Raw genomic sequence first — 12268 nt, 5'->3', positions numbered from 1 at the left:
TCAGCAGCCCATTGTGGGCGGTTTCAACCCTTTCTCGGCTGCTAGCGGGAGTTAAAAGTGACCCGCTAGCGGCTGTAATGCGCCGCAAATCCGCCCATAGCTTCGGCAGTAAAGATAGCAGTGTTTTACTGCCGATGCTATGGGCGGCTCAGTGTGAAAGGGTCTTACAAGTATCCTAAAAAAAAAAAAAAAAAAAAAAAAAGAAGAGGCAATCCAAAAAATTTGAAATTAATTCTACTGCAGTTTACCAGTCCCTTAGATCTGGTGGTTGCCTTAATTTAGGTTTTCAGTCGAGCAGCTTTTTCGGCAAGTACAGGAAATGCTTTCTAATGCTGCCGGAAAGGTAGGGTCTTGTTACTTCCTTCGATGTGAAATTAAAGCAGAAAAACTTGGCTTTCTGTAAACTACTAATCCCACCAACTCCTATTGAACATCAAAGACAGGCATGTTTCAAGTCCTGCCCAGTGATAATCATGGCCACCTCCAAAGACAGAAGGAGTAAACCAAGAGACTACTAGGTGAAAATAAAGGCACTTCAAATTGTGTTTGCTTTTAGCATTCATTTTTGGAATGAATATGCCTCTCAAAAGAAAAACTGCATGCACTGCATGAAATGTGCTAAAACACAACTTCCATCTCGCTCCTGTAAATTTTCCCGTCACTGAAGAAGCAAATGAACAAAAAATTCCCCCCTAGTGTTTCAAGAATAGAACGAGCGGTCCTGAAACTAAAGTGATCAAGTAAAATTCTTCTAGTGTATATATAAAATTGCGAGCAGTCACTTGCCTTTTTCCAGTCCCCCACCAGTACTATCCATTCCACTTTCTCCAGGTGTCACCTTAACAAGCCAGGTGTTATGTGGGCACCCATACAGGCAAGCTCCCAAGCCAGGCTGTGAGCATCCATAGACATGCAAAGCACCGGTAAGCCATGACCCACTCACTCCTCATAGAAGTTTGACTGACAGTAGCAGGAGCCTGTGATTCCCCCTGCTCTCAGTGTCTCCTGTGAGACCAGGAAGAAACTGCTGCAGCCAGGACAGTGCTAGATCAGTAACCGACTAGGTTAGGCAGTAAGAAGTTACTACACGAAGGTAAAAAAACATTGAGCTTAGAACCACTTTAAGAGTCGTAGACACAAGTTTGTCTTGCTTCTCAACCAGCATTGGCTTTATTTAATTGCTCTGAAGTGGGAAAGGTTTTGGTCCCAAGTCAAGGAAATAAAGCCTTTATAGGAAAGTAAAAACAAGGTCAGAACGAAGGATAGCTTCACTTAGCTTTGAAAATAATTTTAAATTACTTTGCTTTCTAAAAGCATGGAGAAGGCTGCAGGACATTCCAAACTTTTTTACTTTGCCCATCTGAATGTTGGCATCATATGTTTGTAAAACCCAAAGAATGCATGTCACAATTTATAATGTAGATTCCGGTTGTTTTTTACATTAGTCAATAGAAAGCAGCTGAAAAAGCAGGGTAAGTTTAACTTTAAGCCCACGTTCACACCGGGGGGATTTGAAAGGTCAAATCGGCGGCTATTGATTGCAATAGCACCGAGTGAATCGGTGCACTCGCAACGATTGCCAAAAGTAGTTCCTGCAGGAACCCACACAGATGTCTCCGAAATCACTCCCTAAGTTGGACTGACATGCAGGTATGAAATCATGCGAGTTCAGTTGAACGCGCTCGATTTCTAACCCGCAGTCAGTGTGAACCTAGGCGAAGAGGTAAAGAAAAAAAATGGATATGGCTGCTGTTATGGTCTATGTAATGAACTAAAACACCTGTTTTTTGTGACCGCATGAGCATACCCACAAGCACTTAATCTTAACAGTAACCTAACCGTAGACATAACTGACCAGCATAGAAAATTCTTGGGCTTAAGGCCTCATGCACACTGAACGTTTTTTACAGCTGCCGTTTTTGGATTCAGGCTTTTTTTTTCTACAGCAAGTAAACTCCCCAGCATGTTATCCTATGTGTTCATGCACACATAGGCTGTTGTCAGCAGTTTTTGGCTGGGGTATTTTCTAGCTGGAAAAAAAACTCTCAGATTTAGTGGGTTTTGAGAAGAGTTTTACCGCTGTAAAAACGCTCTGACAAAAGCTTAAAAATGCAGACAGCGTGGCTATTCTGCGTTTATCAGGGTTCTTGAGCAATAAGCTTTTGTGGGAGTATAGTTTTTAGCAAAACGCACACGCTGCAAAAAAAAAAAAAAACCAGTGCACAACCAATTCTGCAGCTAACTACATGATTTTTTTATAGCGTCCAGTGTGCACGGGGCCCAACTAGTTGTAGACTTGGGCGTGCTACAAATGCCCAAAAAATGGGTCATCATTGTACACAGGACTTGTGAAGCACATCCAGTCTCTCTGCCCATTGGCCACCCAAAACCCCCACCCAATAACGATTATGTTGGCTTTTATTAATCAAGCATTGTTGTGTACACAGAACGAAAAAAAAACACAGCAAGCGGTCTGACATTTTTTTTAAATGCTTAACAACTTTGCCCTACAGAAAGATACAATTTAACAAAGTTACTTGTATCATTCTGTTCATCCATCTGCAGATCAAAAAGGGATGAATTCTAATCTGCAGATGTCATACATAAGCAGACAAAAAATGTTATATTCCCCGTCTAACCACCACTTATTAACCCGTAGTTTACTCTAATCAGCCCTAACTCCATATTCTCCTTTTCCAATCAATTATTTATTTTGTTCATCATTTTATTAACCATTAATATTTAACCTTTACGTTTGTTTATTAATAAAGTGCGTGTTTAGTTCTTACATTTTGTCCAAAGACTTATTTTTTTTTTTAAATAATCATTGTTGCAAAATATGAAAAGAAAGCCTTATTTTTACAACATGCTCTATAGGGGATGAACAGGTGCTCGAGATGCAAAGCGGCAAAATATACTAATATGAGTACAGAGATTTTCTTTTCCTCTCTCTTCATCAGTAGGACTATATCGTTTTCACATGAAAAATGTTATACAACCACATGTATGTTCCTCATACAGCAGCAGCAAAGTATGCAGCACTTTACGGCATACATAACGACACTCATAAGCTAATGTCTCTGCCAAAGTCGTATACAAAAAAAAAAATATTAAATTAGGGAACGAATAGAGCAACTGGATCACACTAAATTTGTGTTATTTGAAATGGACAGGAAAAAAAACAAAACAATCGCATTTTATCAAAAACCTCAAATCAAGCATTAAAAAGATAATTTATATCATAACAGGACAAGGATTGTCTTTACAAAGAATGTGAGCATCTTGCAGAACACCTATTGTAACCATATTACCAGTGCCTAAACAGATCTATCTCCTCCCCCCCCCCCTTGTAATTAGCACCAACACTATCAATAAGCAGACTGGCTGCCGTAGTGTTGAGATTTCTTTAGCCGGATCAGGCTTGGCAGAATCAGTCATGTGCATGCACTTGGCAAGGCATACATCAGCTAAAATAGAGTAACTAACCAAAATATATTGGTAATTGCCAAGTCCATACCTTAAAACCTATTAATTTCTAGGAGAGTCAAAATTATTTGAATGTCCATTAAAATAATGCAGGAAAGGGTTTGTAAAGCCCTGTAAACATTTAAGATGATACAGTATATACCTTGTGATTACAAAAATAGTTGTGTTATATTCAAAAAATAATGTAAATACATTGGAAAAATATAAATCTACACGTGCAGATAACATGCACTCAAGTTTTACTGTAACTCTAAAAGCAGTGACTTGGCTGTACTCAATTTTTAAAGATCTGCTCGCTAGTTTCCATTCCTAGCAAATACAAAAAATATCTATGCCATTTAAGAAAAAAAGTTCTCAATATTGCTACTTGACATTTTTATGTTGCTTGCCATCATAGGACCTCTAGAACAGACCGGTATAGAGAACAACGCAACTGGAAACAAAGTCGTTTGTATAACCCTTTTGTGAAGGTTTGCTTTAGAAAAACATGCCGATAGTGCTGTAGAAAATAAGCTGCATCTGCAGTTGAACATCACTGAAAACCACCCATTTACATGTTTAATTTGGTTCTTTAATTTTTGTATTTGTAAATTATATTATAGTTTTACACCAAAATTAACACAACACTGTTCTTTAATTTTAAACATAGGTTTACAAGAGTCATAATGAGCTGGTGGTTGCCAGAATTTCATCTTGTGGAGTTTTCCAAATATTTCTGTAAATGTGTTTAGCTCTGAAGCAAAATAAGGTCTAGAGATTTCCCCCCCCCCCCCCCCCCCCCTACAAAATGGGGGCCTTTCCCAATAGAGCATATACAACTGCGGTAAAAGCAATAGAAATGCAATTTAAGGCTTTTCCCATTTTCTTGCGTCTGATGAAACACACAAAAATAAAAAATAAGTTACCACTGAAGGAAATCTATCATTTACCTATATATTTAAATGCATATACAACAAAAAGTAGGACAGACAACAAGGCTGGCAGAAAATCTTAAATCCTTTAGCTCACCCTGAGAGAAAAAGAAAAGTAACAGAAATGTAGATCTTACCTCTTCTTGGATTTCATTGGATTCCAGTCAGAATCGCTATCCAAACAAAACCATGCACCGCAGAATTAGACAGCCGAAGTGATTCAAAAACTAATGCCACATGCTTGCACAAAGTCGATGCAAAAACATACCCTTTAGAAAACACTGCTCACCCTAGGGTGTCTAGGAGAATACAATAATTCTAACAAGAAATAAATTATAAGCAGTGCAACAAGCCAAGATCTGTGCAAAAGAAGCCAGGGGTAAAATTCAGAGAACTTCAGTAAGGCCAGGTGCCAAAAAGATGTTTCAATTGCTACTGGCAAAGAAAGAATACCAAAAGCCCCCGAACGACTGATGCATGTCACACAATACATAGATATGAGGAGGAGCTGGCTAGCTTAGAAACTCAAGTACTGAGTACAGATGCCACATGGGATGCACTCTATCAATTTAAACCACTTGTCAGTAATGGCAGACAGATTCAAGGGAGTAGAGCCTCCTCCTGTAAGATTCAATTATGTTTACACAAGTCTCATAGGGGATTTCTGTTTTCCCATATGAACCACACGAAAGTTAACCTCTCACGTGCAATGTCAGGAAGATCCGATAAAACATTACTGTCCATCTAAAGGGCTACTACCATGACAGAAATACAAGAGCTGTTACTGCTAATCTCTTTCGGGAAAGTTTAGTTGCTTGATGACTCTGGCTTCAATACATTAAATCGAGTCTACAGCCAGTGAATTAAAATGAACTCAGAACTTATTGAACCCATCAGCTAATCAGCATTAGAAAGGCAAAAAGCATTTTAGGAGGAAGGTCAGCAATAGTATTCCAACATATTTCTCTCAGCATATATTTAACCACTTAAGCCCCGGACCATTTAGTTGCTAAATGCCCAGGCCAGGTTTTGCGATTCAGCATTGCGTCGCTTAACAGACAATTGCGCGGTTGTGCGACGTGGCTTCTAAACAAAATTGGCGTCCTTTTTTCCCCACAAATAGAGCTTTCTTTTGGTGGTATTTGATCACCTCTGCGGTTTTTATTTTTTGCGCTATAAACAAAAATAGAGCGTCAATTTTGAAAAAAATTCAATATTTTTTTACTTGTTGCTATAATAAATATCCCCCAAAAACCTATATAAAAATATTTTTTTTCTCCTCAGTTTAGGCCGATACGTATTCTTCTACCTATTTTTGGTTAAAAAAAAAAAAAAAAAAAAAAAAAAAATCGCAATAAGTGTGTATCGATTTGTAAATGCTATAAATTTTGCACAAACCAAATAGGGGATAGTTTTATTGCATTTTTATTATTTTATTTTTTTTTTACTACTATTGGCGGCGATCATCGATTTTTTTTCGTGACTGCGACATTATGGCGGACACTTCTGACACATTTTTGGGACCATTGTCATTTTCACAGCAAAAAATGCATTTAAAAAAATGCATCGTTTATTGTGAAAATGACAGTTGCAGTTTGGGAGTTAACCACAGGGGGCGCTGTATGAGTTAGGGTTCACCTAGTGTGTGTTTACAGCTGTAGGGGGGTGTGGCTGTAGGACTGACGTCATCGATCGAGTGATCCCTTTTTATAGGGAGACTCGATCGATGCAGCCGCCACATTGAAGCCTTGGGAAGCCGTGTTTACATACGGCTCTCCCCGTTCTTCAGCTCCGGGGTGGCTATAAAACGAACAGCCACGCCGTCGTCCCGGATCGCTCCCCGAGGTAAGCCGCAGGGACGTATATATACGCCCATCTGCCTGTACGTGCCATTCTGTTGACGTAAATAGGCGTGCGGCGGGCGTTAAGTGGTTAAACATGTCTGTACTCCTGTGTAATAGAAATGTGTTGAATGGGTTTATGCTTGAGAAAAAAGTTTTGTAGCCCTTATCAAAACGGCATTTACCAGATAAAGAAAAATTCTACTCTACTACCAAATGCGTTCTTAAACCTGGGCAATGCAAACACGTTGTATAATGGGGGGGGGGGGGGGCAACACACACTTTCAATGGACACCACATTTTAGAAATTGGAGTTCCAGCCAAAAGTGGAACTTCTGCTTTAAGCACTCCTCACCCCCCAACATGTCACATTTGGGTTACTGGTTTAGAGTGAGGCTTTAGGCTGCCACATCGCTGGACCATGGGACAGGTGTTTATTACAAGTCAGCAGCTACAAAGTGTGGCTGATGACTTTTAATTAACAGGTGGAACTCCGCTTTAAAATGCTTAGTAGCTCATCAAATATAGCCTGCTGAATTTCTATGAAGATATAGGCTTTTCTCCCCTGTTCCCGTTTTAAAAACCCATGTCTGGTTTCCAGACCAAGGAGAAGATGGCTAGAGGCAAGTTCAAATGTTAAATGAGGAAAATTAGGATTTACACATAACATAGCTGTCCTTTTATCTGGATTCACCGATCTTTTTTTCTTTTTACATGTTTTCACAGACAGTAAACTCTGCCTAGGCATTTTGTAACTAAGCCCTGGCTGACATTGATGCTACTTTGAAATCCTGCTACTTCACTTGAAGTAGCATTATTTCAAAGCAGCAGCTTAACGCGATTTCAGGTGTGATGCAAGTCGCACCTGAAATCACAAAATAGTGCAGGAACCTTGATTATTTTTTTTAAAGCATTGCAGCACCACAAAGTCGGAGTCGTGCCAATTTGAATGGTTCCATTGCCAACAATAGGGTGCGACTTGTCATGCGATTTGGAACGGTCAAATCATGTCAAGTCGCACAGTGTGAACGGGGGCTAAGGGTCCATTGGCATTAGGCGCTTTGAGCTGCAGTGCTTAACACAATGTCTGTGTACCCGGGTCGGATAATGCATGTAAAGTACAATAAGGCTTCGTTCATACAGGCATCGTGCAGAATACACTTGTACGAAGGCCGTGTTTTAACTGCAGAGGAATACACGCGTTCCATGCATTCCCATTCATTTCAACTGAGTTGGAGTGGCTACACGCGCACAGCCGGTGTTCTCCAATGTGCTGTGCGAGTGGCCCCGAACACACACACTGTTGGTTGGCAATTTTAGAGAAGCAGCAGTGTCCCTACAGCTCCTGCAACCCAATTGAAATGACGTTCGCATTACATCGTAGACTGAGTGGGGATATCTGGATGATGCCTGCAGCTATAGGAATCATCTAGATTTTTTTTTACAGCCAGGCGATTCCCTGCATTGTAAAAGCCATCCTAGCGGCTCATTAGTAGGCTTCGTCTTTTTACCCACCACCCTCTGGTGACTCTGGGCTCTCCTGTGCAACAGAGAAGCCAAAAATCTGATTCAGCAGCGGACTTCCACAGAGCTGGCCAAGGACCAGATGTCATGACATCACTTCCGACCGATATGTAAACACTGTAATTTCTTTCCTCCTAGAAACCAGATTTTTTTTTAATCCTATACTTTCCAGGAGGGAGGAGATATCTGGGGTCTTATAGACCCCAGATCTCTCAATAAGGACGACCCACCATGCCTAATGTCTATCACAAGGGATATTTATATTTTTTGTAATAGGAATAAAAAAAAAAGGACAGTGTAAAAAACAATGTAAATAAAAAGATTGTAAGCTTTATGAGCAGGATCCTCCGATTCCTCCTGTATTGAAACTGTACTGTCTCCACCGACATTGTAAAGCACGGTGCAAACTGTTGCCGGTATATAAATTGTGTATAATAAATGCCCCCTCATGCTCGCACGCAAAAGCAAACGCATAAGTAGGTCGCACAACCGCATATGTAAACAGTGTTAATGCCACACATGTGAGGTATCAGCATAAATGTCAGAGCGAGAGCAAATAGTTTTAGCACTGGATCTCCTTTGAAACCCCAACACTAGCAACATGTAAAAATAAATTTAAAGCGTCACCTACGGAAGTTTAGTACCATACTTTGGTGCCATTTCGTGAGCAATTCTAAAGAGTGCCATGTTGGGTATCCGGTTGCTCGGCGTAACATTTTATATTTTAAACAAAAAAACAAATAGCTTCTATATTGTTTTCCCCTCCGCCCCAAAAAAATGGTTTTAAAAATTGCTGCGCAAATAACGGGTGACATAAATTTCAATGATCGCATTTTTATTTTTAAAGCAAACACCACATATATTCGGGGGTTCGAGTAATTTTCTAGCAAGAATAAAAATATGATATATGGACTTTTCAGAATTTGCCTGGGTGGAAACTGGTTAAACGTGAAGAAAAAAAGTCTGTGAAGCAATGTGACAACACACTGCCGTGTGAGTGTACAATACATGCATCATGATGTGTGCCTGCTGGTGTGACAGGCCCAACTTCTGTTCTATAATTTCCCAAGTTTGTGATTAGTGTGCCAAAAAAAGTAGAGACTGTTCTGTGTGAAAAATGTGCATTATTCAGCTTTGCAAAGTCAAAATTTGAGCGCTACCGCTTTGCAAGTTAGGACTTTATAACCCGTGTACAACGCATCTTTCTGGCCTCTATAAATGCCAGTTCTCAAACAGCTGCAAACTTTTATTCACGGTGCTCGGTCAAGGATGGCAACGACATTATTATGTTGCATGTAGATAAACATCAGTAAGACTTGAAACTTGACCTTTCCTCTGGAAGGACTGATTTACAGTTTTTAAGAACTGAGACACTTCGTTTTAATCTATTAATTTGATGGGCGTCTCAAATGCTTAGCAGAGGGTCAAAACCTCACCTAATAATAATCTTAACATCACAGCTGTTAAAAGTGTCAGGATCATTTAAAGGTGCAAAATGACTGCTAAACACAAACACATTGACACATTTTGTTTCCAAAGGGACCCATTTCAGCATTTATTTTTACATACTAAAATGCCATAAAAAATAAAAAAAATTTACCAAAACATTTGTTTCTCCTAATTGCACGTATTGTCATTTGATACTACTCTGGTTTGAAAATATGTCACAAAGTATCCACAACTATTTTGTGTCATGCTAATTAGCCACCTTATATCTTTCCAGTTCCTAACTTAACCACTTGACCACGTAAACCCCTTTAATAACCAGACCAATTTTCAGCTTTCGGTGCTCTCACAATTTGAATGACAATTACTCAGTCATACAACACTGTACCCAAATGAAATTTTCGTCCTTTTTTTCACACAAATAGAGCTTTCTTTTGGTGGTATTTAATCACAGTTGGGTTTTTATTTTTCGCGCTATAAGAGAAAAAAGACTGAAAATTCTGTAAAAAGAAATAATTTTTCTTTGTTTCTGTTATAAAATTTGGCAAATTTAGTATTTTTTCTTCAATCTTTTGCATAAATGTGAAAGATGAAGTTACGCCGAGTAAATAGATACCCAACATGTCACCCTTCAAAATTGCACACGCTCGTGGAATGGCGCCAAACTTCGCTACTTAAAAATCCCCATAGACGACGTTGCAGGGTATTGTGGAGTATTGTGGGGTATTGCAGAGTATTTTGTATGGGGGCATTGCAGAGTATGGGGGCATTGCAGAGTATGGGGGCATTGCAGAGTATGGGGGCATTGCAGAGTATGGGGGCATTGCAGAGTATGGGGGCATTGCAGAGTATGGGGGCATTGCAGAGTATGGGGGCATTGCAGAGTATGGGGGCATTGCAGAGTATGGGGGCATTGCAGAGTATGGGGGCATTGCAGAGTATGGGGGCATTGCAGAGTATGGGGGCATTGCAGAGTATGGGGGCATTGCAGAGTATTGCACAGGGAGGGATGGATGGCTGGATCTGTGACTGCATGTGTCACAGATCCAGCCCGCAGCAGCAGCTGCTGCTGCTTCCGCTCTCTCCCCTCTCCTCTCTCACACTGTACCGTTCGGTACAGAGAGGAGAGGGAGGAACCGGCGTCATCACATGACGCCGGTTTGTTTACTAGTGATCGCTCCGTCATTGGACGGAGCAATCACGTGGTAAACCGCCGCTATCAGCGGCGATTTACCGTGATCCGTGAACAGCCGGGTCCGGAGGACCCGGCGGTCACAGAGACTCCCGTGTGCGCGCCCCACAGGGCGCGCGATTCTGGGAGGACGTACATTGACGCCCTCCCAGAGTTAAGCAACCGCCTTGTAGACGTATTTCGTCTATAGGGCGGTTGTTAAGTGGTTAATTAGCTCCATGTTAGACTCGCTGCATTTTAGCGTTGTACAGCTCCTGGCAAAAATCAGCCCCATCCATTGTGGTGCATTGTAAAATGCACATGCATGAGGGCAGTCCATTTGTTTTAATGCACCAACATTGCACAACAGATCAAAAATTTTCAAGCTTAAATGAAATGTCAAACATTTCATATAGTTCTATCAATTGCAGTCTAATGTCATGCAGTGGACTATTGCACAAATAAAATAGGAAAAAGGACCAGTGCAGAGTCAGAGCTAGAGTTCTCCAATCTGCAGGGAGCTTAAAAAATAAGTAATCTTTAGAAAAAAAAATGCATTTTTTTTTGGGCTCCTGTAAAGCATGCACCCCCAGATCCTGACCCCCCCCCCCCTGTGTGAAATGGTAATGGGGTACACTGTACCTCTACCATTTCACGAAGGAAGTAAAAAGTATTGTAAAAAAAAACACACTGACACAAAAGAATAAAGTCCTTTATTAAAAAAAAAAACCAAACTCCAGCGCTGAAAAATCCACTCGTTCCCGGCTTCCTGCGTTGTCATGATCCAGCGACGGGTGCGGGTGATCTCCCGCGATGAGAAGATCCAGCGTCGGGTGATCTCCGCTCCGGCGATGAGAAGATCCATCCATCCGGCGCAGCAGCATCCCGGACCTCCTCTCACCGCTGGGCACAGCCCAGCGGATGAGCGGCTGAAGCTGTGACATTTCTTATATAGAGGAGGCAGAGCCACCCGTCACGTGACCCCGCCCCCTCTGACGTACCTCTGCTACGTCACTGGGGAAGACCAAGAAGAGGAAAGGTCTTTCCTCTTCTTGGTCTTCCCCAGTGACGTAGCAGAGGTACGTCAGAGGGGGCGGGGTCACGTGACGGGTGGCTCTGCCTCCTCTATATAAGAAATGTCACAGCTTCAGCCGCTCATTCGCTGGGCTGTGCCCAGCGGTGAGAGGAGGTCCGGGATGCTGCTGCGCCGGATGGATGGATCTTCTCATCGCCGGAGCGGAGATCACCCGACGCTGGATCTTCTCATCGCGGGAGATCACCCGCACCCGTCGCTGGATCAGGACAACGCAGGAAGCCGGGAACGAGTGGATTTTTCAGCGCTGGAGTTTGGTTTTTTTTTTTAAATAAAGGACTTTATTCTTTTGTGTCAGTGTGTTTTTTTTACAATACTTTTTACTTCCTTCGTGAAATGGTAGAGGTACAGTGTACCCCATTACCATTTCACACAGGGGGGGGGGGGGTCAGGATCTGGGGGTCCCCTTTGTTAAAGGGGTCTTCCAGATTCTGATAAACCACCCGCCCGCATACCCCCACAACCACCGGGCAAGGGTTGTGGGGATAAGACCCTTGTCCCCATCAACATGGGGACATCCTCCCCATGTTGAGGGCATGTGGCCTGGTGCGGTTCAGGAGAGAGGGGGGGCCGCACTCTGTCCCCCCCTCTTTTCTGCGGCCGGCCAGGTCAACGTGCTCGGATAACGGGTCTGGTTATGGATATTTAGGGGGAACCGCACGTCATTTTTGTTTTAAATTGACGGCGGGGTTCCCCTGAATATCCATACCAGACCTGAAGGGTCTGGTTATGGATATTTAGGGGGAACCGCACGTCATTTTTGTTTTAAATTGACGGCGGGGTTCCCCTGAATATC

At 41.8% G+C, this 12268-nt stretch overlaps 1 protein-coding gene across 2 annotated transcripts in view; it reads right to left on the bottom strand.

Annotated features, from left to right (window-relative positions):
• Positions 1-4852, bottom strand: part of THRAP3 (thyroid hormone receptor associated protein 3) — a 36541-nt gene extending 31689 nt beyond the window's left edge. The window contains exon 1 of one of the 2 annotated variants that reach the window (XM_040337337.1): positions 4535-4852. In XM_040337337.1, coding sequence (XP_040193271.1) covers positions 4535-4551 — 17 coding nt within the window. In that variant the 5' untranslated portion in view covers positions 4552-4852. The remainder of the gene's footprint in view (positions 1-4534) is intronic. The other variant, XM_040337336.1, reaches the window with a different exon arrangement.
• Between the last annotated feature and the right edge of the window lie 7416 nt (positions 4853-12268).

This window comes from Rana temporaria, chromosome 2, assembly GCF_905171775.1.
Source record: "Rana temporaria chromosome 2, aRanTem1.1, whole genome shotgun sequence".
Classification (NCBI taxonomy): Eukaryota; Metazoa; Chordata; class Amphibia; order Anura; family Ranidae; genus Rana; species Rana temporaria.
The sequence above is the reverse complement of the archived record's forward strand: the minus strand, read 5'-3'. Positions and strand labels throughout refer to the sequence as shown.